The 27,142-nt window shown below is 46.7% G+C and overlaps 1 protein-coding gene across 2 annotated transcripts in view; it reads left to right on the plus strand.

Moving 5' to 3' along the window:
• The window catches only part of Bcat1 (branched chain amino acid transaminase 1), a 27,335-nt gene extending 10,209 nt beyond the window's left edge, over nt 1–17,126 (plus strand). The window contains exons 3-11 of one of the 2 annotated variants that reach the window (XM_042669320.1): nt 572–772; nt 1,269–1,379; nt 2,337–2,456; nt 5,036–5,199; nt 6,917–7,059; nt 9,588–9,673; nt 11,031–11,171; nt 13,623–13,697; nt 15,749–17,126. In XM_042669320.1, the coding sequence (XP_042525254.1) occupies nt 572–772; nt 1,269–1,379; nt 2,337–2,456; nt 5,036–5,199; nt 6,917–7,059; nt 9,588–9,673; nt 11,031–11,171; nt 13,623–13,697; nt 15,749–15,790 (1,083 nt within the window). In that variant the 3' untranslated portion in view covers nt 15,791–17,126. The remainder of the gene's footprint in view (nt 1–571; nt 773–1,268; nt 1,380–2,336; nt 2,457–5,035; nt 5,200–6,916; nt 7,060–9,587; nt 9,674–11,030; nt 11,172–13,622; nt 13,698–15,748) is intronic. The other variant, XM_042669321.1, reaches the window with a different exon arrangement.
• The last annotated feature ends 10,016 nt before the right edge of the window (nt 17,127–27,142 follow it).

Consider the following 27,142-nt stretch of genomic DNA (forward strand, 5'->3'; position numbering starts at 1 on the left):
GTTTAAGATGTCATAACCTATATTCTGTAAGTATATATTCTCTGCATACTTATATTCTACATATATCAAAATCTCTAAATCTATCTTATAAATACAGTATGTGTTGTACATTTCTATTATATTGTAACTGTACGTACATTATTTTATGCAATTAACATATATAAGATAGTATATAAAATGGACTACGATACATAATATACACTATAGAATTATATAACATAGACTATGTGGTATAATTTGTAATATCTACTATGTACTACATCATGTACATTATAATATATAACTGTAATGTAAGGTGCTATATGGATATATGTTATGTATACGCACGTGTCTTCTTCTTCTGTTTCTTTTTTTTGGGGGGGTCCGGTCGTGGGGCCTGAACTCTGGGCCTGGGCGCTGTCCCTCAGCTCTTCAGCTCAAGGCTGGCGCTCTACGACTTGAGCCACGGCGCCACTTCTGGCTTTTTCTGCTCATGTGGTGCTGAGGAATCGAACCCAGGGCCTCAGGCATGCGAGGCGGGCGTTCTACCCCTGAGCCACCTGCCCAGCCCCTTCTTCTGTTTCTACTCCAGGCTAAAGATCTCATCATCACTCCAGCCACCACGTTCAAGGAGAAGCCGGACCCCCAGGGCCTGGTGTTTGGCGCGGAGTTCACAGACCACATGCTCACGGTGGAGTGGTGCGCGGACTCGGGGTGGGGGAAGCCTCACATCCAGGCTTTCCAGAACCTCTCCCTACACCCGGCCTCCTCGGCCCTGCACTATGCCGTGCAAGTAAGCGTGTGTGTGTGTGTGTGTGTGTGTGTGTAAACTAACACTCATAAACAGGCTCTCCTGTGGCTCATGTCTGTCATCCCAGCTACTCAGGAGGCTGAGAGCTGAGAAGGTTTGAAGCTAGCTGGGGGTAGAAACGTCCCCGAGACTCTGATCTCCAGTGAACCAGCAAAAAGCTGGAAGGGGAGCGTGGCTCAAGTGGTAGAGCGCCAGTCTTGGGTAAAAAAAACAAAGGAAGAGTATCTAGACCCTGAGCTCAAGAGCAGCTCAGGGACAGCGCCACTTCTGGTTTTCTGGTGGTTCATTGGAGATCAGAGTCTCAGGGACTTTCCTGCCCAGGCTGGCTTTGAACCGGGATCCTCTGGATCTCAGCCTCCTGAGGGGCTGGGATGACAGGCGGGAGCCAGGTGGAATGTTCTGGCACACAGTCAGTGTTTTGAGCCCGGATGTGTCCGCTCACTCAACGCGCTGTGGCTTTTTTCTCTTTTTTCTGCAGTTGTTTGAAGGTCTGAAAGCCTTTCGGGGAGTTGATAATAAAATTCGACTTTTCCGGCCCCACTTGAACATGGATAGAATGTTCCGGTCTGCCGTGAGGTCCACTTTGCCGGTATGAAAATTCAGATGGAAACATGTTTTTTTCTGTCCTTGGAGCCAGTCTCTCTGAACTGGCTGCTAAAATTAAAAAGAAAGAAAATTGTTTCTGAATTGCTTCCGATCGGTCCCCACGGAGGGGAGTTTCTGATCCACTTCCACGAGTCACGGGAACATCGGAAAGAAGACACCAGCAGCTCCCGCTGGCCATCCCAGCTACTTCAGAGACAGAGCTGAGGATCACGGTTCAAAGCCAGCCCGGGCAGGAAACTCCACGAGACTCTGATCTCCAATGAACCAGCAGAAAAGTGGAAGTGGCGCTGTGGCTCAAGTGGTAGAGCACCAGCCTTGAGCTGAAGAGCTGAGGGACAGCGCCCAGGCCCAGAGTTCAGGCCCCAGGACACACACACACACACACACACACACACACACACGGAAGAAAAACACTGGTGAAACTAATCTAGAGGCCTCAGGAATGATATTGAAGATATAAAATATAGGGTACAGCATAGCCATTTTGGGGGGATAATACTGTTTTCAGACACTGAGCCCAGATAATCCACCACGACCCTGAACTCAAGGCCTGGGCGCTGTCCCTGAGCAGCTTCTATGGCTCAAGGCTGGCACTCTACCACTTGAACCACAGCGCCATTTCTGGCTTTTTCTGAAGTAGTTTATGGAAGACGAGTCTCATGGAGTTTCCTGTCCAGGCTGGCTTTGAACCAAGATCCTCAGATCTCTGCCTCCTGCGTAGCGGGGCTGAGGGGCGTGAGCCACCGGCGTCCAGCCGTGTTGGTTTATTGTTTGTGTATTGATTTCACTACAGAGCAGAGAACAGCATTGACCTGAAGGTACTTTGGACTGGAATCTGAACAGACATCTTGAGGCTGTCTTATTATTATTTATAAATAATACCGAAGCCTCCCGGGTGCTGCGGGGGTCAGGATGGAAGTTCGTTTGTTTTGTCTTTCAGGTGTTTGACCCACAGGAACTACTGGAGTGCATTCAGCAGCTCATCAAGTTGGATCAGGAGTGGGTGCCATATTCTACCTCTGCCAGTCTGTACATCCGGCCCACCTTGATTGGAACCGAGGTACACGCTGAACCCCCTTACCCTGGATTCCTGCTTGGCGGGTTTAGTTCCACCACCAGTGCTGGTGGCTCCCGCCTGGCGTCCCAGCTACTTAGGAGGCTGAGATCTGAGGATCACGGTTCAAAGCCAGCCCGGCTTGACTGTGCTTACCTCCAGTGAACCAGCAAAAAGCTGGAAATGGAGCTGTGGCTCGGGGAGTAGGGTGTCAGCCAGGGTTCAGGTCTCAGGATTGGTGTGCGCATGCGTGCACAGACACACACACACACACACACACACACACTCACACTCACACACACTCACACACACACACTCACACACACACTCACACACACACACACACACACACACACACACACACACACACACACGGCTTTTGTTATTCATCGAAATGACTTTCTCCGTTTTCTTCCTTCTGTGGGGTCCAGTCGGGCAGAAGAATTCTCCACCCGCTAAAGACCAGCGTGGAATGTTCTCAGCTCACTGAGCTCTTTCTGCCGATCTGGAACTTGGAAATCCTTCCTTTTTCTCTGAATCCCTCAGTGACCTGGAAAGAGAGGCCTGGGGGGCCTGTGGCTCTGAACGGGCCCTGGGGTGGCCTTTTGTTAACTCACATCCCCCAGCCGCCCCGCGAAGCCAAACTAGTTCTTTCAGTTCTATTAAAACAAAATAGGTATTTATTTATGCTTATTTTTTATTTAATTAATTAATTTTAATTTTATATTTGCTATTTCTTTATATGTGTTTACATGTATTTACGTGTCTATTTATATAGGTTCACTTATATAATTTACATATATCTTATTTATGTATTATAGTAATATTTATATATTTTATTTTCTTCTTCTTTTTTTTTTTTGCCAGTCCTGGGGCTTGAACTCAGGGCCTGGGCGCTGTCCCTGAGCTGCTTTTGCTCAAGGCTGGTGCTCTACCACCTGAGCCACAGCACCACTTCTGGCTTTTCTGTGTCTGTGGCACTGAGGAATCGAACCCGGGGCTTCATGCATGCTAGGCGAGCGCTCTACCACCGAGCCACCTGCCCAGCCCTTTTATTTTCTTGTTTCAGTCTTGTTTCCTGTACTTAAGGCCCGGGCACTGTCTCTAATTAGATTTGTTTTGTGCAAGGTTGGTGCTCTACCACTAGAGCCACAGCTCTACTTCCACCGTTTTTGGTGTTTAACCGTAGGCCCGAGTCTCACAGACTTGGCTGACCTGGGCTGGCTTTTCATTCAAACCGCGATCCACAGGTCTCAGCCTTCCCAGTGGCTGGGATTACAGGCGTGAGCATCAGCACCTGGCTTGGTTTATTTACTCTTCGAAGCAGCTCAGTCAGTCTTTGAGAAATCTCACGGGGTGAACTTCATAGAAACACAATTAAGGGATGGCCAAGGAGGAATAGGATTCAGCCAGGACTTACCCAGCATGGAGGAATTAATTCTAGCCTCTAATTTGCTTACTGGCTTAGAATGGAGGTATTATGGAGATTTGGAGTCATTGAGATTTCCGCTAGTGCACTCCACACTGCCACCTAGTGGTACCGTGCAAGGCTGCGCCCAGTTCAAAGGTGACGGGTGTTATTTCTATTTTATTTCTTTTCTGTGTTATTTCTCTTTCATTTCTTTGGTGTTATTTCTCTTTTATTATTTCTTTCGCTGCGGGGCAGGCTGGGCATTGCTCTCTCTACCACTGAGCTCTGCTCTGAGCCAAGAACGAAGTGAAATTGATCACAAGAAAGAGTTTTCAGGACCCTTCCTGAATGTACTTTGAATCTAACTGCAGGTTGCCTAAAATACCTTTGTTCCGAGTGTAAAGCAGGTCCCGGGCATTCAGATCATAGCCAACGAAAATGCGGTCACTTTGTTTATAGATCTATTGGACACTCACTGTAGTGTGCTTCACAGTTCTGTTGAGAAACTTCCCAGGAGCTAAAATAAAGCCAGGTGCTGGTGGCTCACGCCTGTAATCCTGGCTACTCAGGAGGCTGCAATGTGAGGACTGAGACTGGAGGCCAGCCAGGGTAGGAAAATCCGTGAGACTCAATTAATCACCAAAAATCCCGAGGTGGAGCTGTGGCTCAAGAAATAGAGCACCAGCCTGGAGCAAAAGCTCTAGAATCGGCATTAAAAGAAACCCCAAAACAACAGAACAAAACAAAACTAAAACTAAAACAACGACCTATGCACAGCACCCAGGAAAGATGCTGCGTACCGAAGGTACGAAGGTGATGTTGGACCTTTTTTTTTCTTTTCTTTTTTTTAAATTGTGCCAATCCTAGGGGCTTGAACTCGGGGCCTGGGCGCTGTCCCTGAGCTTTCTTACACAAGGCTGGCGCTCTACCACTTGAGCCACAGCTCCACTTGGTGCTTATTTTTTGGGGTGGTTCATTGGAGATGAACATCTTAGAGACTGGATGCCAGGGCTGGTTTTGAACCACAATCTTCAGATCTCAGCACACACACACACACACACACACACACACACACAACTAAACCACACCAAAAGACCTTCACAGGTGCATCCTCCACCCCGGCCTGGTGTTAGGCTTGTGGCTCACAGGTATGTGTCCCTTGTTTCCATTGCAGCCTTCCCTGGGCGTGAAGAAGCCCAAGAAAGCCCTCCTCTTCGTCATCCTGAGCCCCGTGGGGCCTTACTTTTCCAGTGGAACCTTTAACCCCGTGTCTCTGTGGACCAACCCTAAGTATGTTCGAGCCTGGGAAGGAGGCACGGGAGACTACAAGATCGGAGGGTAAGTCCCTCCGGGTGTCTGACTGGCATTCTGTCATCACCGTTGTATTCCATCGGCCCAGGGAGAAGCCTTGGTGGCTGGCTGAGTCTCTTCATCTGGTAGATCAATAAGAGAAATTGGTAGGAGTGAGGCCAGGTGCTGGTGGCTCACGCCTGGCATCCTAGCTACTCGGGAGGCTCAGATCCTTTTCCTTTTTCCTCTCTGGAGGTCTTGAACTCAGGGCCTGGGCACTGTTCCTGAGCTGCTTTTGCTTAATGCTAGCGCTCTACCATTTGAGCCACAGCTCCACGTCTGGCTTTTTCTGAGGAATCGAACCCAGGGCTTCATGCATGCTAGGCGAGCACTCTACCCCTGAGCCACCTGCCCAGCCCCTGGAGGCTGAGATCTTGAGGATCGTGGTTTGAGATCAACCCCGGGCAGGAAAGTCTGTGAGACTCTGATCTCCAGTGAACCACCACCACCAGGAAACCGGAAGTGGAGCTGTGGCTCAAGTGGTAGAGCGCCAGCCTTGAGCAAAAAATGGTCAGGGACAGTGTGTAGGCCCTGAGTTCAAGCCCCTGACTGACACAGACACACACACGGACACAGACACACACACAGACACACACACACAGAGTTAAGGACTAGTTAGAGATGTTACTCATTGTGGGTTATGCGGGGTAGCTCTCAGATCTGGGACACATAAGCACACAGAAACCAACCAACAATGGAAACTAAAATCAACCCTGGAATAGCTACCCCAGTGTAGGCCTAGGGGCGGCTGAGAATCCTGCTCAGTATTTTCTAAGGAATGGTGTGACTTTGGCACACACATGGTAACAGATCATTCTTCTTTTGGTTGGTTATGGGCTTGAACTCAGGGCCCGGGTGCTGTCCCTGAGCTTTTACGCTCAAGGCTGGCGCTTTACCACTTGAACCACGGCTCCACTTCTGGCTTATTTTGGTGGTTCATTGGAGAGCCTCATGGACTTTCCTGCCGGGTTGGCTTTGAACTACAACGCTCAGATCTCAGCCTTCTAAGCAGCTGGGATTACAGGCGTGAGCCACTGGCCCAGGGCTTGGTTAAGTAACAGATTAAAATGTAAATGCCTGTGAATAACCACTGTAAAATCAGACAACAGAGAAAGTTCAGGAAGAAAACCCGCAGGTTTAGGCCCACTAATCCAGATGATTCTAGACTTCTGGAAGTTAAACCTGACAAGAAAAACTAACATGTTCAGCAGAAGCTACACTTACTTTAAATAAAGTATTTACTTAATTTATTGTGCAGGTCCTGGGACTTGAACTCAGGGCTTAGGCAAGGGCCCTGAGCTTTTGTGCTCAGGCTAAGTGTTCTACCACTGGAGCCACAGCTCCACTTCTGGCTTTTTGCTAGTGACCTGGAGATAAAACTCACAGGGACCTTCCTGCTTGGGTTGGCTTCAAACCACGATCCTCAGAACTCAGCCTCCGGAGTGGCTGGATGCCAGGCGTGAGCCACCGGGGCCTGGCTGTTTTTCCTCTTCCTGTGAGGATTTGCTCTGGAGGAAGACAAACACATTCAAGTTGTTCGATTCTCGAATGAGTTTCCTCTAATGTTACGCGGTCAACCAGATGACGACCCATGGACATGACCATTAGAAACACAATACATTGTCTGCACGTGCGGTGCGCTGGTTGCTAGGGCGAGATGGAGTCTTTGGGGGTGATCACTGGCAGGTTGCCTCTTCTCTCCAAGGAATTACGGCCCCTCGCTTTGGGCTCAGTGTGAAGCTGCGGAAAACCAGTGTCAGCAGGTGCTGTGGCTGTACGGGAAAGATCAGCAAATCACCGAAGTTGGGACGATGAATCTTTTCCTCTACTGGATAAATGAGGATGGAGGTAATCCGCGTCCATCTCCGCGCTGCTGGTTTCTCTGTGGCTGTCTTTTGTCAGTCGTGGGTCTTGAACTCAGGGCCTGAGCGCCAGCCCTGAACTTCTTTTTGCTCAAGGTTAGCGCTCTACCCCTTGGAGCCACCCATCCACTGCCGGTTTTCTGGTGGTTCGTGGGGAATCAGAGCCCCACGGACTTTCCTGCCCGGGCTGGCTTTGAACCGCGATCCTCACAGCTCAGCCTCCTGAGCAGCCGGGTGGACAAGTCTGCTTTTCTGCGTTTCATTCCATTGTCAGTCTGGCACTGCCCAGCTGGGTGGAAACGTCTTCGTGTGGCTCTTGGCCTGGGAAAAGCCAGACGTGGCCAAGTTCTTCCAACCTCTGCTGGGTGTCCTTAACACCGAGAACTTCTGTTGGAGAGTTTGGCATTTCAGAATTATATATGATTTCATATACATACACATATATGATTTGATATATACTATGTGCTATATATTCTATCTTAATATATTACATGACAATATCCAATGTTTTAATATACAAATAATATATTAATATATAGCAATATATTAATGTTATTAATACAATATATATATTGCACATCATATATTTACATAATACATAATATCAAATATATAAAAAACACACTAATATATTAACTATACAGTAATAGAACACAAACATAATATATAATACATGTATGATATATAAATGCATATAATATACAATATGTTTTATATATACCATGTTATATAAATGTATATATAATATATAAATATATATTTCTTTTTTTTTTGGGGGGGGGGGTCTGGTCGTGGGGCTTGAACTCTGGGCCTGGGCGCTGTCCCTCAGCTCTTCAGCTCAAGGCTAGCGCTCTACCACTTGAGCCACAGCACCACTTCCGGCTTTTTTCTTTTTTGCTTATGTGGTGCTGAGGAATTGAACCCAGGGCCTCAGGCATGCAAGGCAAGCGCTCTACCACTGAGCCACCTTCCCAGCCCATAAATATATATTTGTACTATATTATATTTATATTTTTGTATGCATAGGTTAATAGGTATTATACATATATTTATGTAACATACATGTACTTATATGTATTCTATTTATTATGTATTAGTTATGTATGATTTGTTATATATTTATCATATATACATATTACATTTATTACATGTATAATATATATAATGTATATACCTATATATACTATATTACATATAGTATATTATATACTATATATGCTATATTATTTATATATTCTATATTACATTATACAATATATACTATAATATACTATATAATATATTATACTCTTATATGTATACTATATTATTATATACTATATTATATACTTTATGTAACATGTAGTATATATGTTATATACATGATATGGAATTATATATATACGTATAAACCCACGAGTCCATCCATCCACATTGTTGGCCTCTGAGCTTGCGAGGTACAAATCCAGCTCTGCTGTTCCTCCCATCCGCCCACCCAAACCACGTCCCCCTTCCAAAACAGAAGACCTCAGTGTGGCATTCAGAAGCGGTCCTGTCATTCCTTCTGGGTGGCTTGGCGCCCCGTCCAAACGCACCTACGTGGCTTCCTCAGAAACAGCTAGAAATCCTGGCGCAGCCTTGTGCTATAAACATTCCAGGATTAACACGAGCGATGACCTCCCACTCCTGCCGAGAATGTGGGAGCTGGCCACTCAGCCCGGCTGGTGACGCACGCCGGAATCCTGAGGTTGGAGGATGGAGGGCTGAGGTCAGCCCGGGCTGCAAAGGCTCTGAGACTCTTTGTCTCCAATGAGCCACCAGAAAGTCAGAAGTGGAGCTGCGGCTCAAGGGATAGAGCACCGGCCTGGAGTGTCAGAGCCAAAGGAGAGTGAGAGACTCAGTTCAAGCACTAGGACCGGCACATACACAAAAAGTACTGCAGAGCCATTCTATGGCAAGTTTGGTTTCGCTGTGGGACATCCACAAAGAATAGTAAGCTGGAAGTGGGCAGGATGATTAGCACCGATCCAGTTAGCACACGCAGCGTTCTTGTGAGATGCTCTTGTGCAAGCTGGCGGGAGTATTCAGATCGAGGAGCCGCGCAGTGCTGTGCAGAGTACCCCTCCGCTCCCGGATCAAGCTGCCGACTGCTGGCTTCTCAGGCAGACCAGGCTCACTGTGTGAACGCACGGGACCGCAGGGTCTAGGTCCTGGCGTTAACCAGACAAGCAGAAGCTGTGGGGGAGTTGATGTTTGGGGAGATCGGGCCATGCGTCTGGGCGTTGCTCCTTCCATCCTTCAGTACACACTGGGTGTGTGTCCCGACTCTCCTAGGAGCCTTGTCATGACCCACCCGTCTGCAGGGTGAGATCTTCACCACCTCCAGGCCCAGAGGTCAAGGCTTAGGACTGGCACATGCACGCACACACACACACACACACACACACACACACACGAACACACACACACGCACACACACACGAACACTGATTAATGATTTAAAGTTTGAAAGTATTCTGAATTCCTAATTTACAGAGGAAGAACTAGCGACTCCACCCCTAGATGGCATCATCCTTCCCGGAGTGACCCGGAAGAGTATTCTGGAACTGACCCGGGACTGGGTAAGGGGCCTTTGGCCTTGGAACCGTGTTATTGTTGTTGTTTCTAGGGCTTGAACTCAGGGCTTGGGCACTGTCCCTGAGCTCTTTGTTCAAGGCTAGAGATGTATGACTTTGAGCCACAGCGCCACTTCTTGTTTTCTGGTGGTTCACTGGAGATCAGAGTCTCACAGACTTTCCTGCCTGGGCTGGCTTTGAACCACGATCCTCAGATCTCAGCCTCCCGAGTAGCTGGGCTGGCAGGTATACACTGCTAGTGCCTGGCAGACCTAAAAAGATGAGTATTGAATAAGCCATTGTTTGGCACAGCTTGTTGGTTAGGGTTTGAGGAGAGATGTTCAGACGCCCGTCTATTACCACTTTTCTGAAGAAACAGACTGAAAATAGAGGAAATAGTTTCTAAATAAAACTCCAATTCAGCAAGGCCCAACCGCAACCTGGCTGGCACCTCAGACGTAACATATGCCAACCGTTGGTAGAACTTTCCAGCAGCTCTGTGTGTGTGTGTGCGTGTGTGTGTGTGTGTGTGTGTGGCTCAAAGATAGGCTTGGGGAATGTGTTTTAGTAAAGGAATAAAAAATCCGCCCAGCACACAGGATCTGGTGAGGGTTGTGGTGTGGAAACGGCTTCCCGTACTATTGATTTGCTAGCCAGAAAATCAGATTATTTTTATGAGGGCCTTTTATGTTTCCCTTTGTGACTCTTTAGCTCTAATTTATTTTTAAAAGGTGGTTATTTTAGCCATAAAAGTGCCAAAACGCACGTAAGAGATGGTCAGTCCTTCTCCGACAAGGGAGATTGCCCAAAGCTGAAGGAATAGCATCAAAACCAGCCTTACAAGAAAAGGTTGGCTTTTCTGCCTATTCACCCCCTTCTCCCCCCAAATACAGAACACAGCTGGCTTTTGTTTGTTTTTGCTGGTAGTCAAGCTTGAACTCAGAGCCTTTCCGTAGCTTTCCTGCTCAAGGCTGGTGCTCTGTCACTTGAAACCATGCCTCTAGCCCAGTTTTTTGTTTTTGTGTGTGTGTGTATTTTACATCTGCTGACAAATTTTGAACGTTGATCAGTACGATAAAAAGACGAGAATTAAAAGATTTAAGAAGGAGTCGGCTGCATGTTTGTGGCTCATACCTATAACCCTAGCTACTCGAGAGGCTGAGACTTGAGGATCGCGGTTTGAAGCCAGCCTGGGTAAGAAAGTCCATGAGACTCTTCTCTGCAGTGAACCACCAAGAAGAAGTGGAGCTGTGGTCCACGTGGTAGAGCACCAGCCTTGAATGAAGAGGCTCAAGCCCCAGGACTGACCAAAAATAAACAAATAAAACAAAGATTGCCTTTTCTCTTTCCGTCTTGCCCACAGGGTGAGTTCAAGGTGTTGGAGAGGCACCTGACTATGGCCGAGCTGGAGAATGCACTGGAAGAGAAGAGGGTGAAGGAGATGTTCGGCTCTGGGACGGCTTGCATCGTGTGCCCGGTTGCTAACATCGTGTACAAGGGCCAGGTGAGGAGGAAAGTTGTTCTCATCACCTGGCGATCATTTCTCACCATCCAACTAGAATTTTTCTTAGTGCCTACCCTGGGCCTTGAACTCAGGGCCTGGGCGCTGTCCCTGAGCTCATTCACACAAGGCTGGCGCTCTACCGCTTTGAGCCACAGCGCCACTTCCGGTTTTCTGGTGTGTCATTGGAGAGCAGAGTCTCACGGACTTTCCTGCTGGGCCTGGCTTTGAACCGTGATCCTCAGATCTCAGCTTCCTGAGTAGCTGGGATGACAGGCGTGAGCCACCAGCATTCAGGATGCTGTGCTTTTCTTCAGCCAAGGATACAGTATCTTGTTTGCTGTGCTAGTAATGGTATTTGAGAAACAAAACACCTGTTATAAAGTTGTTTCTATTAGTATTTTTTTAAAAAACAAGGTCATTTTCTGGAAGTAATAAGTAACTTGCCAAACCCAAGAACATGAAAATGTGTTCTACATTAGGAAGAAATCCATGTACTAATGACTCCATTAGAATTTAACAAGATTTAGAAATAAAATACACCAAGCCAGAAGAACTTGGGGAAAAGTGCTTGTAACTGATCTATTCTTTTCCTTTTCTTTTTGTGCCAGTCCTGGGGCTTGAACCCAGGGACTGGGTGCTGTTCCTGAGATTCTTTTTGCTCAAGGCGAGCACTTTACCTCTTGAGCCACAGTGCTACCTCCGTCCTTTTCTGAGTAGTTTATTGGAGATGAAAGTCTCACAGACTTTCCTGCCTAGGCGGGTTTTGAACCAGGATCCTCAGATCTCAGCCTCCTGAGTAGCTAGGATGACAGGTGTGAACCACCTGTACCTGCAAACCATTCTTAAAAGACGAATTGACTTAAGTGACCCATATTAAAATATAGATATCGAATTTGACATTATAATGTTCTTTCCTTTGCTCATTGGTTTGATTTTTTTCTATTATAATTTTATTATTTTTAAGGGCTTGTTTTTCAGTCTTGTAAGTCTAGCTGTAACATTGCCTATGGATTTTGTACTTAGCTTCATCTCCTAATTCCATATCCAAACTGTTTCAAAGAAGAAATATTTGTTTATTTTATATGAATATTTATTATACATTAATAATATACTCATATTAATTATATATCATATAATAAGGAACAGAACATACAATTGTTAATTAGATTAATATTAATACATTAATGTTCATAGGAATGCTTATTAAATAGTCTTGTTTTAAAGAATGAGAGTAATAGGCTTTTCGGTAATGTAAGTTGGCTCAGTTCACGAAGCAACGTGGGCATTGGATCAGATTCTTTTTTTTTTCTAAGCTCAGTTTATGATTTCACCTCTGGAAATAAGTTTACAGAGTTGAACATGTTTTTAATGGCCCTGTCTTAAGAAACATTTGGAGCCAAATGGTTCATCTAATTATCCTATTACCGTCAGGAGCGTACTAAGAAAGATGTTTCAGAACAGGACTGTCTACTAAAATCAAGCCATCAACGTTTTCCAGGCCTGGAGGCGTGAACTGGCAGCAGGAAGGCCGGGCGACGGTTTTAGTAAATCACCCCTTCCAAGACGGGGGAGGGGGGGGGGGCTCGCAAGGTTTTCCTCCGTAGGAGTTCTTAGAAGCTTCTGTGTAGGTGTAGATTGGCTCTAATTCATGCCCCTGCTCCAACTGGTTCTAATTTTTGACAAAATATAGTCTTTTGTTCTCATTTTTTTTTCCTAGATGGTTAGATGCGAAGCAGAATTATTCATCCTTAGACATTCCCAGAATCCTTTTTTTTTCTTTCTTGCCAGTCCTGGGACTTGAACTCAAGACCTGGGCGCTGTCTCTGATCTTATTTTGCTCAAGGCTAGTGCTCTACCACATGAGCCACAGTGTCACTTCCGGCTTTTTCTGTGTATGTGGTGCTGAGGAATCGAACCCAGGGCCTCATGCATGCTAGGCGAGCGCTCTACCACGGAGCCACCTGCCCAGACCCGATTCCCAGAATCTGGAGAGGTTCTGAGTATTGGATCCAGTATTTTAGGATAGAAATAATTCTCCTTGAAACCTTTTATCAACTCAAAGACCGATAGGCAAACTGAAAAACCATTGCTGTCCCAAATCCAGTTGGTAAGAAAAAGAATGGAATGACTTGTTTTTATCTAATTGTGTGTGTGTGTGTGTGTGTGTGCAGGCCATTCCTGGGGCTTGAACTCAGGATGTAGGCACTGTTCCACTGTTCCTTAGCTGTTTTTTTTTTTGCTCCAAGTTGGTGCTCTACCACTTGAGTCACAGCTCTACTTCTGACTTTTTGCTGGTTCATTGCAGGTAAGAAAGAGTGTCATGGACTTTCCTGCCATGGCTAACTTTGAAGGATGATTCTCGAGATCTCATTCTCTGAGTAGGTGGGATTACAGGTGTGAGCCACAGCAGCCCAATTGGGGTCTTAATAGCTTTTTCTTTCTATTTCCTAGGTATTACACATTCCAACTATGGAGAATGGCCCTAAGCTGACAAGCCGAATCTTCACCAAACTGAATGATATCCAGGTAAGAGGGTCTTTGTTTGACCATAGTGCCAAGAGGCTGGGCTCCGTGCTCATACCTAGAATCCCGGCTACTCAGGAGGCTGAGATCTGGGGCTGGTGGCTCAAAACCATCCATAAGACTCTATCTCTGAATCACTACCAAAAAGCCAGAAGTGGAAATGTGGCTCCAGTGGTAGCCTTGAGCAAAAGAAGCTCAGAGACAGTACCCAGGCCCTGAGTTCAAGCCCCAGGACTGACAAAGAAGAAAGAAAGAATAATGACCTCTAAGTATTCAGGCCACTTAATTAATGAGGCAGTTAGATTTCTGAGTGGCAGATTCCTCCACTATATTATCTCATAGGAGAAGAGCGTATACAAAACTATTTATCTGCCTATCCATCCATCTATTCATCATCCATTATCAATTTATCTCTATCTATCTATCTATCTATCTATCTATCTATCTATCTATCTATCTATCTATCTACCTATCTATCTGGGTTCAAGTCCTAGGTCTTGAACTCAGAGCCTAGGCTCTGTCTCTGAGCTTTTCCATTCAAGGCTAGTGCTCTACCCCTTGAGCCACACCTCTGTTTTATTGTTTTGATTTTACTATTACTTGGAGATAGAAGTCTCCTGGAATTTCCTGTCTGGGCTGGCTTTGAACCGCAGTCCTTAGAACTCGTTCTCCTGAGTAGGTAAGATGAAGGGCGTGAGCCACTGGTGCCCTGTTCTTTATTTTCCTTTTATAGCTCATTCAGCACGGGACCGAGATCAAAATACACAGTGATTTTTTTTTTTTTTCGGTACAGAAATATAGCAGAGTGAGACACTGGAGAAAATACCAGAGACAATAACACAACTTAAGAGGAGGGTCTTTTGTTTTTGTCAGTTGTGGGGCTTGAACTCAGGGCCTGGGCGCTGTCCTTCAGCTCAAGACTCAAGGCTAGCGCTCTACCACTTGAGCCACAGTGCCACTAAGAGGAGGGTCTTGAACGACGTTCTGTCAGTCAGTGTCACGAGACTAGGATGAGAGACTGGAGGCAGCTAGCTTTATGAAGTAGGAAGGTTTACTTGGCTCACCGCTAAGACCCGTGGGCCTCTTGAGTTTTGACGCAGAGTGGGCATTTACATCTTGGGCCAGAAAGAGGAGGTAGACGTGCCCCCCCTCCCCGCCCCCATCACCTTAAAGAAGACAGATCTACCCCCAGACAAACAACACAAAACAATTCCCCCAAACAGAACCCTATTTCTAAGTTCAGCCGGGCCGGCGCATGCCTGTAACCCAGGCTCCTCGAGATGCGGAGCTCTGCGGACCACGGTTCAAGGCCTCTACCCAACCAACCATCCACACTCACAGAGAACTGGAAGTGCAGCCGTGGCTGGCTCGATGCACCTGCCAGCCTTGAGCTCAGAGACAGCAGCCAGGCCACCAGCTCAGGCCTGAAGATCAGCACAAAAGCGCTAAGAAAAGAAAAGACAAATCCCAGGAACCTAAGGCCTTTTCTCTAGGCCCGATCCTTCCAGAAAGTTCCTGAAGACAGCCCTTCTGTCTGAGAACCCAGCGCCACGCCGATGTCAAACCACCTTCATGCAGGAAGCCGTCCAGACACAGACCCCGCTGTCTGCATCACCTCAAACCCGGAGCAAGTAGAAAGGCACACGGGACCCATGGGTGACCACGGGCAGCCAACGAGAAACCACGTTCAAGTTCTGTCCCTTCCGCTCCCAGCATTCAGCCTTTTGAACCGACTTCCATGTGCGCCTGAATTCCTATCCCCAACTTGGTAGATTGTTTGGGCTGGAGGAAGTTTATTTTTTGCCAGTCCTGGGGCTTGAACTCAGGGCCTGGGCACCGTCCCTGAGCCCTTCAGCTCAAGGCTGGCGCTCTACCACTTGAGCCACAGCACCACTTCTGGCTTTTTTTTTTCTGTGTAGGTGGTACTGAGGAATCGAACCCAGGACCTCATGCATGCTAGGCGAGCACTCTACCCCTGAGCCACCTGCCCAGCCCAATTTCTCCCTCTTAGGTGAGCTTTTCTACTGAAACCCGCTTTCTTGCTTTTCTTGTAGTATGGACGGGAAGAAAGCGGCTGGACGGTTGAGCTGCCCTGAAGGATGAATTCTACCAAGATGGACCGTCCTTTGCTTTTTTATTTCTTGTTAGAATTTCAATAGATTTACCGCCTGTCAGTGGCTGTGCACAGCGTAGTTGGAATTATTAGTGTGCAGCACCGCCGATCGCTTTCCTTGTGCCACGAGACAATTCCTTGGGATTGTTGACCGCTCTGTGGACACATGATGTCACGGTCATTTTACCCTTTTACCCACAGAGAGCCCGATGACACAGATGGCTCCTGAATTATAACATCGCCTCCAACTCAGACTCAAAACCGATTTCTCCCTTACGCTAAGGTATTTCTCCTCCACCAGATGAGCTGTGTGTGGGTGTGTGTATCTGAAAGGTGATTGAGTAAATCCCGTAGGTCATTATCCTCATGATGGTTTTCTAATCATAACTGAAAAAATGGGTTTCTTCCTGTCAAGTGATCTCAGTCAGTTAAATCTAAAAGAAGGTAAATATTCTCCCATTTTCCTCATGTCACCTCTGTGGAAGCTCATGCATTGACAACATTGCCTGATCCATTGTGAGCAGGACTGGAAGAGCTGGGATTTTAGTTGTTAGAACCCTTGGCCTCTTCCTAGAGGGATGGGTGACACGAAGAAGAATGAATGAGAGGTTGAGCCTCTCTTGATGTGTTTCTGTACTGTAAAACCTCCTTGTAGAATTTGTGAGTGGTTCTGGCTGGGTATAGCGGTCACCTCCTACCGTATTGACTTTCCATGGACTCTTAAGTCATCACAGTCACAAAATGGTGCCCGGAGTTGGAAGAAACCGTTACAAAATGGCGCCCGGAGTTGGAAGAAATCGCTTTTGTGTAGGGAGACTGTCTTGGAATGCAGGTGGTCACTGGGATGAATTTCATGCCACCATTCCAACCAAGAGTGAGTGTTACACGTAAACCAAGTTGAGCTTTATATGTGAAGTGTTAAATGTAAACGAAGCTAAGCAAGCAGAGAGGTGTACTCTGGTTTTATCATCTTTTTTTTTTTGGGTGTGGGGGAAGCGAGGCTGTTGGTGCTGTAATCTGCTGCATTTACCTGTGGGAACATTTGGTTAGGGTACAGAAAGAGCAATTGTAAGTGGTCTTTTCCTCCTGTGTTTGTATGTCTAGGGGAAGTTGAATTTTGATAGAAAACACTGATCCTTGGAAAATCAAGGTTCCGATTTGGGGTTTGGTCTTAGTAACTTTTAGTCCATAGATCATACTTCCTTCTCTTTGCCGAACAAAGAAAAGACAGTGTAAAAGTTTACGGTGTTGAAAAGAATTTCCTGATGGCATTTAATGATACACAGCAAATGAGATTTGATTCTTCTCCAAAACATATCCTCTTTTAGGGGCTTTTGTGTGTGTGTGTCTGTGTGTGTGTGTGTGTGTGTGTGTGTGTGTGTGTGTGTATGTATATCCTGGGGTTTGAACTCAAGGCCTGGCCCCTGTCCCTGAGCTCTTATGCTCAAGGTTAGTGCTCTACCACTGTAGCCACAGCTCCACTATCGGCTTTTTGCTGGCTTGGAACCCCGATTCTTAGATCTCAGCCTCCTGAGTAGCTGGGATGACAGGCGTGAGCTACAGAAGCTGGCCTGCCCTCTCTGGTTATGTGGCTATCCAGGAGAGACATGTAGGGCATTTTTACCATCAAGTGGCAGGCAATCGCTGGGCTGGTGTCTGTGGAAAGGGAGATGGCGGTTTTGCTCTCTCTCTTCCTTTCATCGTGGGCATTTGTAAATGGAGTGGAGAAAGCTAGGGAACGTTATATTATCATTTCTTTCAGAAAACCAGGAGAGCGTGTGAAGTCTTTTCCGCTAGATACAGTGAACGCTAACCACATAATTTTATTTTAAAGGGAGGGGGCTGGGAAGGTAGCTCAGTGGTAGAGTGCTTGCCTTGCATGCATGAGGCCCTGGGTTCGATTCCTCAGCACCACAGAGACAGAAAAAGCCGGAAGTGGCGCTGTGGCTCAAGCGGTAGAGTGCCAGCCTTGATCTGAAGAGCTGAGGGACAGCGCCCAGGCTCAGAGTTCAGGCCCCACGATCGACAAAAATAAAAAAAAAAGGGGGGAGTGTTGGAGTTTGGAATTTTGGCTGCCATGTTCAAGTGATAAGGCAGGAAATGGACCTTAACGTGAACTTGTTAGAAGAGATTGGCAAGGACCATTTGCACTTCTTTACCCCCCCCCCCCCCCCCCCCCGTTCATTACTTGTGTAATTTGAGCAGGAGTACCACAGTCTCACCTTTTGTTCTGCAAGACTTAATTTATCGTCACACTGATCGATTATTGGCAGCTGAAGATAAATCTGGAGACTGCGAAGCTCATTTGCTCTGCCCCTGGACCCCCCCCAAAAAAAAAATCACCAAAAGGAATATTGTTACTGATACCTGCATAACTGGCTGCACTTACTTCATGTGCAATTGGGTGGCCAAAGGGAATTCGGCGATTCCCAGTACACACTTCCTTCCCAGGTTCTAATCTTCCTTTCTTTGTTGTTATTGTTCACACACACACACACACATGCACACACGCACACACACACACACACACATATACATACACAGCCCGAGTCTTCCCCCACCTCCCTTCCCCCCCCTCCATCAAGATTAAAAGAAAAAAATCAATGAAAACACTAAGAAAACTTGGGGCACTTCCCGAAGAGATTTCCTGATAAAACTTTTTTTTTTTCTTCCCAGAGGTGATCAGCGATCGTATTCCTATCGCATCACAAGAAGTGTCAGACTTCCAGTCTATATAATACGTTTTCTGGTCCCTGGCAGATGGTGAATTAATAATTATTAGTTTAAGTAATAATACCTACTGTACCCTATGCTTTTAAAAGCACCAGGGAACAGGACGAAAGAAAGGATTGAGAAATCTTATTAGGAAATCATGTATTTTTTTCCCCCCTTAGTATAATGAACTATGTGATTAAATGTCTTCTCAGAAAAGATTTGGAGCAATATACATTATATATATATATATAATGTATATGTATATGTGTGTATATATATGTGTGTGTGTATATATATATATTATATATATATATATATATTTGTTATTAGTCGTGGGGGAGCTCGAACTCAGGGCCTGGGCGCTGTCTCTGAGCTCTTCAGCTTAAGGCAAGGACTTTACCATGTTGAGTCACAACATCACGTCTGGTTTTCTGGTGGTTCGTAGGAGATCAGAGTCTCACAGACTTTCCTACCGGCGCTGGCTTTGAACTGTGATCCTCAGATCTCAGCCTCCCGAGTAGCTGGGTAGTATGAGCCACCAGCACCCAGCTAAAGAGCCCCCTTTGTGTTGTTTTTTGTTGGTTCATATGGTACCTAAATAAGAGACCTCACCTGCTTTAATTTGAGCACTCTAGGACTCTTTTTCTTTGGGGGGGGGGGGGTGAAGGCCAATAACTGAGCAGAAATCTTAGGCAGCGAGATTGGAGGGATTTTATATTGCTCCTGCTTTACGGGGCTGCTGCTAAATCAGCTGCCAAAATGATATTTTCCTCCTCCTCTCTCCGTTCTTCCACCCTTAGAATATTGTGTGAGATTGTTTTAGCCGTTAAACTCAGGGAACACTGACTTTTCTCCAGATTGACCGGGCCCCTCTCTGCAGGTGATACTTTCCCGGAGTATTTAGAGCAATAAAAGCTCATCAGCAGCTCAACACTATGAACTCATTCCTGTCATCCCAGCTACTCAGGAGGCTGAGATCTGAGGGTCTTAGTTCAAAGCCAGCCTGGGCAGGAACATCTGTGAGATTCTTACCTCCCATTAAACCGCAAAAGACAAAGAAAACTAGATGTGGTGCTGTGGCTCAAGTAGTAGAGCACCAGCTTGGACTAAAAAGCCAAGATAATACTGATGGCTTGAGTTCAAGCCCCGGTACCAGCACAAACATCAAAATGAAAATGTATCCCATGCAGACCTCAGGATCAGCAAAAGCCTTTGTTCCTGCCCAGATCTTTAACCTGAGCAATGCACCCTTTCCTGACAGTGTTTTTTTTTTTTCCTTCTCCTTCTTATATTCTTACAACAGAAGTGACCAATACACACCCCAACAAGGAGTTTTAGTGGACAGTTTTCAAGAACCCTCACTTCGGGATGTCATATTGAAATTTGCTTAAGCAAATTTGGGGGCCCAAAAGAGTTTAAAAAAAAAAAGCTTTTTACTGATCGTAATGCATTCCGGAATCATTCCTGATGAGTGCTGTCTACTGGTAAAATGAATGTAGTATAATCACCAGTGTTCATCTTCTGCCTACATAGCGCTTGGACCAAAAGTTTGTCTTAGAGACGTGTAAGCTGAACCTCATGCAGTTTGTGGTCTATGAGCAGAACGTAGCTTAGATAGAAGAGTAGTATTTAATAGTTAGCCAATGAAGAGGAACACCAGAGCCTCACACCTGTTATCCCAGCCACTCAGGAGGCTGAGAGCCGAGGATGGTGGTTTGAGGCCAGCTCAGCCAGACAAATTGGAGAGTCTGTTAGGTCCAATTAACCAGCAGGGAGTGAAGGTATGGCTCAAGTGGGAAAATGCTAGCCTGAGTGTTCAAGTCCCCAGGAAGGAAGGAATAACAAGAGCCTTTTATCTGACCTTGAAGATTAAGGCTCCTAAGTACAGGAAGGAAGGAAAGAAAGAAAGAAGAATCTTCTCATTTTCCAAGGGAAAAACGTCCTGTTTCCCTTCTATTCCCGTAGGCAAAACGATTCGGGAAGTCCGATCTGTAGGTGGGTGGTGTTTAGAGCCTGTTATCTGGGATGATTTTCATCTCCTGGTTTTACATGTTGGTTGTGTGCATTCATTATTTGTTTTCTATGAGACTGGGACTTGAACTCAGCACCTCACAGTTCACTCATTGGCTCTCTACCAACTGAGCCGTGCCTCTAGGCCTGGCTGCATTTTTTTTTTTTTTACAGTGCTGTTGAGTTGGTCTGTCAGAACCTAGGAAATGAAGTAAATAATCCTAGAGCGGAATTTTCTAGCAAGTGTCTTTATGAAGCAAGCTGTTTTAAACTCTTTAGCACAACAGCGATGGATCTAACTTACTCAAAGACGAATTTTCACCTAACCACGATTTTTCACAGTGTGAGATTTTCTTCTTCTTTTTTTTTTTTTGAACGAGAAATGCTCCAGTGTGGCAGAGACTCATTTTTACATTGCTGGGACATCCTTTTAAAAAGGCAAAGTTGAGCAGGTGCTGGTGGCTCCCGCCTTTAATCAGAGCTTTTCAGCTGGCTGAGCTGTGAGCAAGAAGTTGCAGACGGAGTAGTAGGGTGGAAAAAAAAAATCGAGCAAAAGCGCAAGACCCTGAGTTCAAGTCCCAATACGGTAGCCCAAAGAAAAAAGGAATCTTGCTCAGCACTTAACCCCAGCTCTCCTGGGTGAATGAGAATGGATTTGTGGCTTCAGTGATGATCGTTGAGTCTGGAACTAGCCACAGTGTGCTCAGATAAGTTTCACTCGGCCTTGAAATGTGTGCTCAGGGACAAAGAAAACCAGACCAAATGGCTTCCTGACTGGCATTGCGGCCGATGGGTTTTCCAAGATGGTAGAATGTGCTATATATACACAGCCTTGGGTCAAGTCTGAAGAGTAGCGATGGATGAGTGGTTGAAATGGGAGGATCGTGAAGCTGGGGTCATTTCTGCCCCCCACCTCCCCAGTAGCAGGAGATTAAAATACACAAGGTCACCCCCGGTCCATCTGTGAATCCCGTGATAAACCAGGGCAAAGGAATGAACCCACATGGAGGACCTGGATTTAAATGGAGCCAGACAAAGCTGGGCAGGGAAACTACCTCATTGTTCCAAGGCTGAGTAGCAGCATGAACCAATGGCTCTGACAAATGGGCGAGACCAACCGTAGCTGGAGGGGTGGATGAAGTGTGTTGCCAACAGATAATCTGTGCACCCGGCTTCTCATGAACTACTTCCTCACGCGAGCCTCCTGTCACCAATAAAGCAACTTAGAACAAGATGGTGCTTGTGTGGTCTTGTGGTGGTTGACGGGAGACACCGTTCTCCAAATTGTCCAAAGGGTCTTCCAGTGCTCACAGGAGAAATATAACGGGGATTTGAGCAATATTCTTAGCCGGGCACTGGTGGCGCACGCCTGTCATCCCAGCTACTCGGGAGGCTGAGATCTGAGGATCACGGTTCAAAGCTCAGCCCGGGCAGAAACATCGGTGAGACTCTTCTCTCCAATGAACCACCAGGAAACTGGAAGTGGCACTGTGGCTCAAGTGGTAGAGCCCTCGCCTTGAGCTGAAGAGCTGAGGGACAGCGCCCAGGCCCTGAGTTCAAGTCCCATAGCCGACCAAAAAAAAAAAAAGATAAACTGGGGGGTGGGGACACATTTCCACATTCAGCGTGGTCTTGAGCTCATTTATCTAACCAAGAATGAGATTCCATATAGGTGACATCTTGATATGTTATTCCAAGTGAAAGGATCTGTGGGAGTCTGACTTTATCATAGTAACGGTAAACATGTGTGTGCACATGTGTGTACAGGTCCTGGGGATTGAACTTGGAGATGGGCACTATGTCTTAGCTTTTTTGCTCAAGGCTGGTGCTCTACCACTTGAACCACGGCTCTACCTTTGACTTTTTGCCATTGCGTTGGAAAGAAGAGTCTTACAGGCTTTGCTGCCTGGGCTAGCTTCCAACTGTGAACTTCAGATCTGTCTCCCAAGTGGCTCTGATACAGGGGTGAGCCACTGGTAGCGGTCTGGTCAGAAGTGCTTTTGGTGTTTTTCGTTTTTTGATCCTATCGCTATGATCAAAAGTCATAGCCAGCTTTAGAAGGTGGTTCATGATGAACGGCTCAAAAACGGGCCCCGGATCTTGAACTCGGGGCCTGGGCGCTGTCTCTGAGCCTGTTTGTGCTTGGGGCTAGTGCTCTTCCACTTGAGCCCCGGTGCTACTTCTGGATGGTTTATGGGAGATCACAGTCTCACGGACTTTTCTGGCCGGGCTGGCTTCAAACCACGATCCTCCCATCTCAGCCTCCTGAGGAGCTAGAATGACAGGCGGGAGCCCCTGGCACCCGGCTTCATAGGACTTTTGAGAAAGGGGCTGCAAGCATTTCAGGCTTCCTCTCCAGTGAAATGTTCCCGTCTTTTTAGCTGTAGTATTTAAAGAGAGGAGCTACCTGGGCATGCTGGTGGTTCACGCCTGCCAGCCCAGCTAGCCAGGGGGCTGAGAACTGAGGATTGTAGTTCAAAGCCAGCCCGGGCAAGAAAGTCTTGAGACTCTTATGAATCGCCAGAAAGCCAGAAGTGGCGTTGTGGCGCAAGCGGTAGAGCGCTAGCCTTGAGCCAAAAACACCCCCAAAAAATCTCAGGGACAGCGCCCAGGCCCTGAGTTCAAGCTCCAGGACTGACACACATCAAATTAGGAAGAAGTATTTTGGTTGAATAGCCAAAATGATGTAGCCTTGAGAGACTCAAAGTTGGAAATCCTCTAGACATCAGAATGGCCGGCTTCCTTTCGGGTGAGAATTCAGTGAGGAGAATAAGGGTATCTGTGCTGGACTGGCACAGCGCAGTCCAATGGAAGAGTGACTTGGTCTCCCCTCGAAGGAAACATCTCTGAACCTGGTAGGAGATCAACCCGGCTAACTTAACTCACAGCACCTCGGTTTCGGATTCTAAGCAAGCTGTCCCCGAAATGCTCCCAGGCCCAAGATTGCACCTGGGAAGATGGTTCAGCTCCCTCAGTCCAGTTATCCCTCCCTCCCTCCCCCCGGCCAATGGAGGAGAACTTGGGTCAGATAACAGGAAGGACTTACCAAAGTCTTCCAAGAGAGTTCCTCACTATTCTATTTCAAATGGCTCTGTGCCACTGAGCTTCTAGTTGTGTGTGTGTGTGTGTGTGTGTGTGTGTGTGTGTGTGTGTGTACTGATACTAGGGTTTGAGCTCAGGGCCTGAGTGCTATCCCTTAGCTTTTCTACCCAAGGCTAGAACTCTACCTCTTGAACGACAACAGCTCCATTTCCAGCTTTTTCTTTTTTTGCTGGTTAACTGGAGATAAAGAGTCGCAGGCATTTCCCTGCCCCGGCTGGCCTCCAACCAGGATCCTCAGATCTCAGCCTCCTAAGCAGCTAGGATGACACATGGGTCCTTCAAAGCCCGGCCCTGCCAAGAAGTTTTTATATGAGCACTTTCTCATTGGAAGCATTTTACTCATAAAATGCAGATTTTTTTTGACCTGGGGCTTAAACCCGACATTTAATCCGCTCTCCCCTCCCCCAAACGCCCACGTTTTTCTCACCTTGTTGGTCTAGTGAATACCACGTGCAGTAGCCAAAAAAAAGAAAATCCAGTTGCTGTGGGGTGGATGGAGACGGAGGGAGGAAACATCATGGTTCGAGGCCAGCCCAAGCAGAAGCATCTGTGAGACTCTTATGTCCAAGGATCCTCCAGAAAGCCACAGTGGAACTATGGCTCAAAGTGGTAGAGCGCCAAAGTGCAGGGCCAGCATCTGGGCCCTGAGTTCGAGCCCCAGTACTCGCACAAACAGAATGGTGGTGAGGGAGGAGGGTGGTTATTTGGTGGTTCGTGGTGGGGCGTTCCTGGTGTCCGAGAATGGATGCGTCGAGCTGCGGAAAGTCTGGCAGAACATGTGAACCACAGTCTCACGTCGACGATCAAAGTGGCCTTCGGAAAAACGCCATTTGCCAAAGCAGTTTGTGTAGACAGTGCATGGGGAGCCTCCTTCCCACCCATCCACCCCTTCCCTTACGCTGCTTAAGTTTTTGGCATACACCATGCGTTCTGCAGCTTTGTTCACCACAGTCCAAGCATGGAATCAGCCCAGACTCCATCCGTGGACACACAGATGCAGACCGTGTGGTAAAGACAGATGGCATTTCCCTCATCCGTTAGATGAGATGGAAAGACCTGGAAAAAACGATGTTAGATGAAGAAAATCAGGCCTAGAAAGACAAGGTTTGCGCGGTGCTAGCTACAGCTTATGAAGCCCTCAGTAAACACCTTGCGGGGTGTGCGATGTGTACAGATAAGGTTGGCTGAAACAGGGTAGGTTCAAGAGAGAACTCAAATGGCATCGTCCTCAAAGAGCACCCCCCCCCCAAGTCAAAGGTCGGCAAAATCAAACACCAGGAAATGGAGCCTTCATCAGGGATGAATGAGGGAAGAAGAGAAATGAGGAGAATATAGTCAAGAATCCAATGCTTGGGGCTGGGCAGGTGGCTCAGTGGTAGAGTGCTTGCCTAGCATGCATGAAGCCCTGGGTTCCATTCCTCAGTAACCACCTACACAGAAAAAGCCAGCAGTGGTGCTGTGGCTCAAGTGGTAGAGCGCTAGCCTTGAGCCGAAGAAGCTCAGGGACAGCGCCCAGGCCCTGAGTTCAAGTCCCAGGACTGATACACAAAAAAGTATCCGATGCATATTATTATTATTATTAATAATATGAATAATTTTAAAATAGCAGCCAAACCTCCCTCCTCACATCTCCATGAACGGGGTGGCTGTTGTGTTCTTCGACGGTAGATGGCGCCAAGCACCTGCGTGTCAGCCTGCGTGTCAGCCTGCGATCCGCTGCCCGCCTGCGATCAGAGCTGCGTGGACAGTCCTGTGTGTAGATTCAGGTGCTCAGGACGCTGTTGGAGGGCAGGTGTGCCGACCTGACGGGAGCTGCTTCCTCGTGGCGTCCCTGCAGATCTGTGGGAACACCCCTGGGCTTGGTGTGTGGCCTGGCCTGTCTTAAACACGATGCTTACAGGTGAAGTCTGACTTCCTTTTAGAAGCAGGGCTGGCCTGGCACCGGGCAGAGCGTGCTGGGGAAGAGTCTCAGGGAGAAGGAAAACCATGGCAGTGGGCATCTGTGGCTGTGTCTCCTGGATGACATTGTTGAGAGCTTCAGACAAGGCAAGCCAGGTGGCTCCCGCCTGTCATCCCAGCTACTCAGGAGGCTGAGATAGGAGGATCGTGGTTCAAAGAATCCAATGTGAGGTGTGAAGTATTCCCACAAGCCAAGGGTGGTCAGGTGCAGACCTGATTCCCATTAGAGTTCTTCCCGGTCTTCGGTGGGGGGAGCAGGGGTAGGGGGAGGGCAGGGGTAGGGGTGAGATGCGGAGACCCGAGGGGCGTGGTCCAGGCCGGGGCTGAAGGAAGGCGCTCCAGAGCCATTTGCCTTTCACAGTGACTTTGTGATCCGGAGACACCACTTTCCGGCAATCTACCCAGAAAATGACACGTCAGAAAGAAGACTTTGCACACCCATGCATTGCTGCACGATTCACCGCAGCCTGGAAACAGCCCGGAAGCTTCCCAGTGGAGGTGTGGATCAGGAAAACGGGCACAAGCATGCATATACATGTATAATACCCATGATATTATATACATGCATACACATTATCTGCAATAGATACACACATACCGTATACACATAACACCTATGCATCATATATGCATTACATGCACACATGTACACATATATGTTCTATGTGTGCACTTAAATATACACACATAGACATGCATGTATTACACATGCATATTTAAATATAAACATATAAATATATATGTGACATATACACATATTTATATATACACATATACCTACCTATAGACACACATATACACATACAAATGTATCTTATATAATTTATAGTATATAATCTATAAATACAATTGACTATATACTATATATAAATTATTTTTAGATAAAGATAAAAATATATATAAAGATATAAAATATACATAATATCTGGTGTATATAATATCTGGTGTATATAAACAGGCATGTAACATATATGTAAACATGCATGCATGTAATTGTATGTATTTATATATTATCTATGTAACTCCATGAAATTCCATATACATATATAAATATATAGTATTTGGAAAATTCCACTATTATATATATTTGTGTGTATATATATATATATATATATATATATATATATATAGTGGAAGTTTACTCTTCCATCAGGAAGAATAATATTATGTCATTTTCAGGGCAATGAATGGACCTGGAAAAAGTTATATTAAATGAAATAAGTCAGGGTCAGAGAAACAAAGGACATGTGTTTTCTTTCTTCTTTTTTTCTTTTCTGGTCGTGGGGCCTGAACTCTGGGCCTGGGCGCTGTCCCTCAGCTCTTCAGCTCAAGGCTAGCGCTCTACCACTTGAGCCACAGCGCCACTTCTGGCTTTTTTCTTTTTGCTTATGTGGTGCTGAGGAATTGAACCCAGGGCCTCGGGCATGCAAGGCAAGCGCTCTACCACTGAGCCACCTTCCCAGCCCCAGGGTGTCAACTCTTCTCTATCCCCCTTCCTTCCGTCCTTCCTTCCTTCCTTCCTTCCTTCCTCCCTCCCTCCCCTCTTCCT

This window comes from Dipodomys spectabilis, unplaced genomic scaffold, assembly GCF_019054845.1.
Source record: "Dipodomys spectabilis isolate Male_0828 unplaced genomic scaffold, ASM1905484v1 ptg000493l, whole genome shotgun sequence".
Lineage (NCBI taxonomy): Eukaryota > Metazoa > Chordata > Mammalia > Rodentia > Heteromyidae > Dipodomys > Dipodomys spectabilis.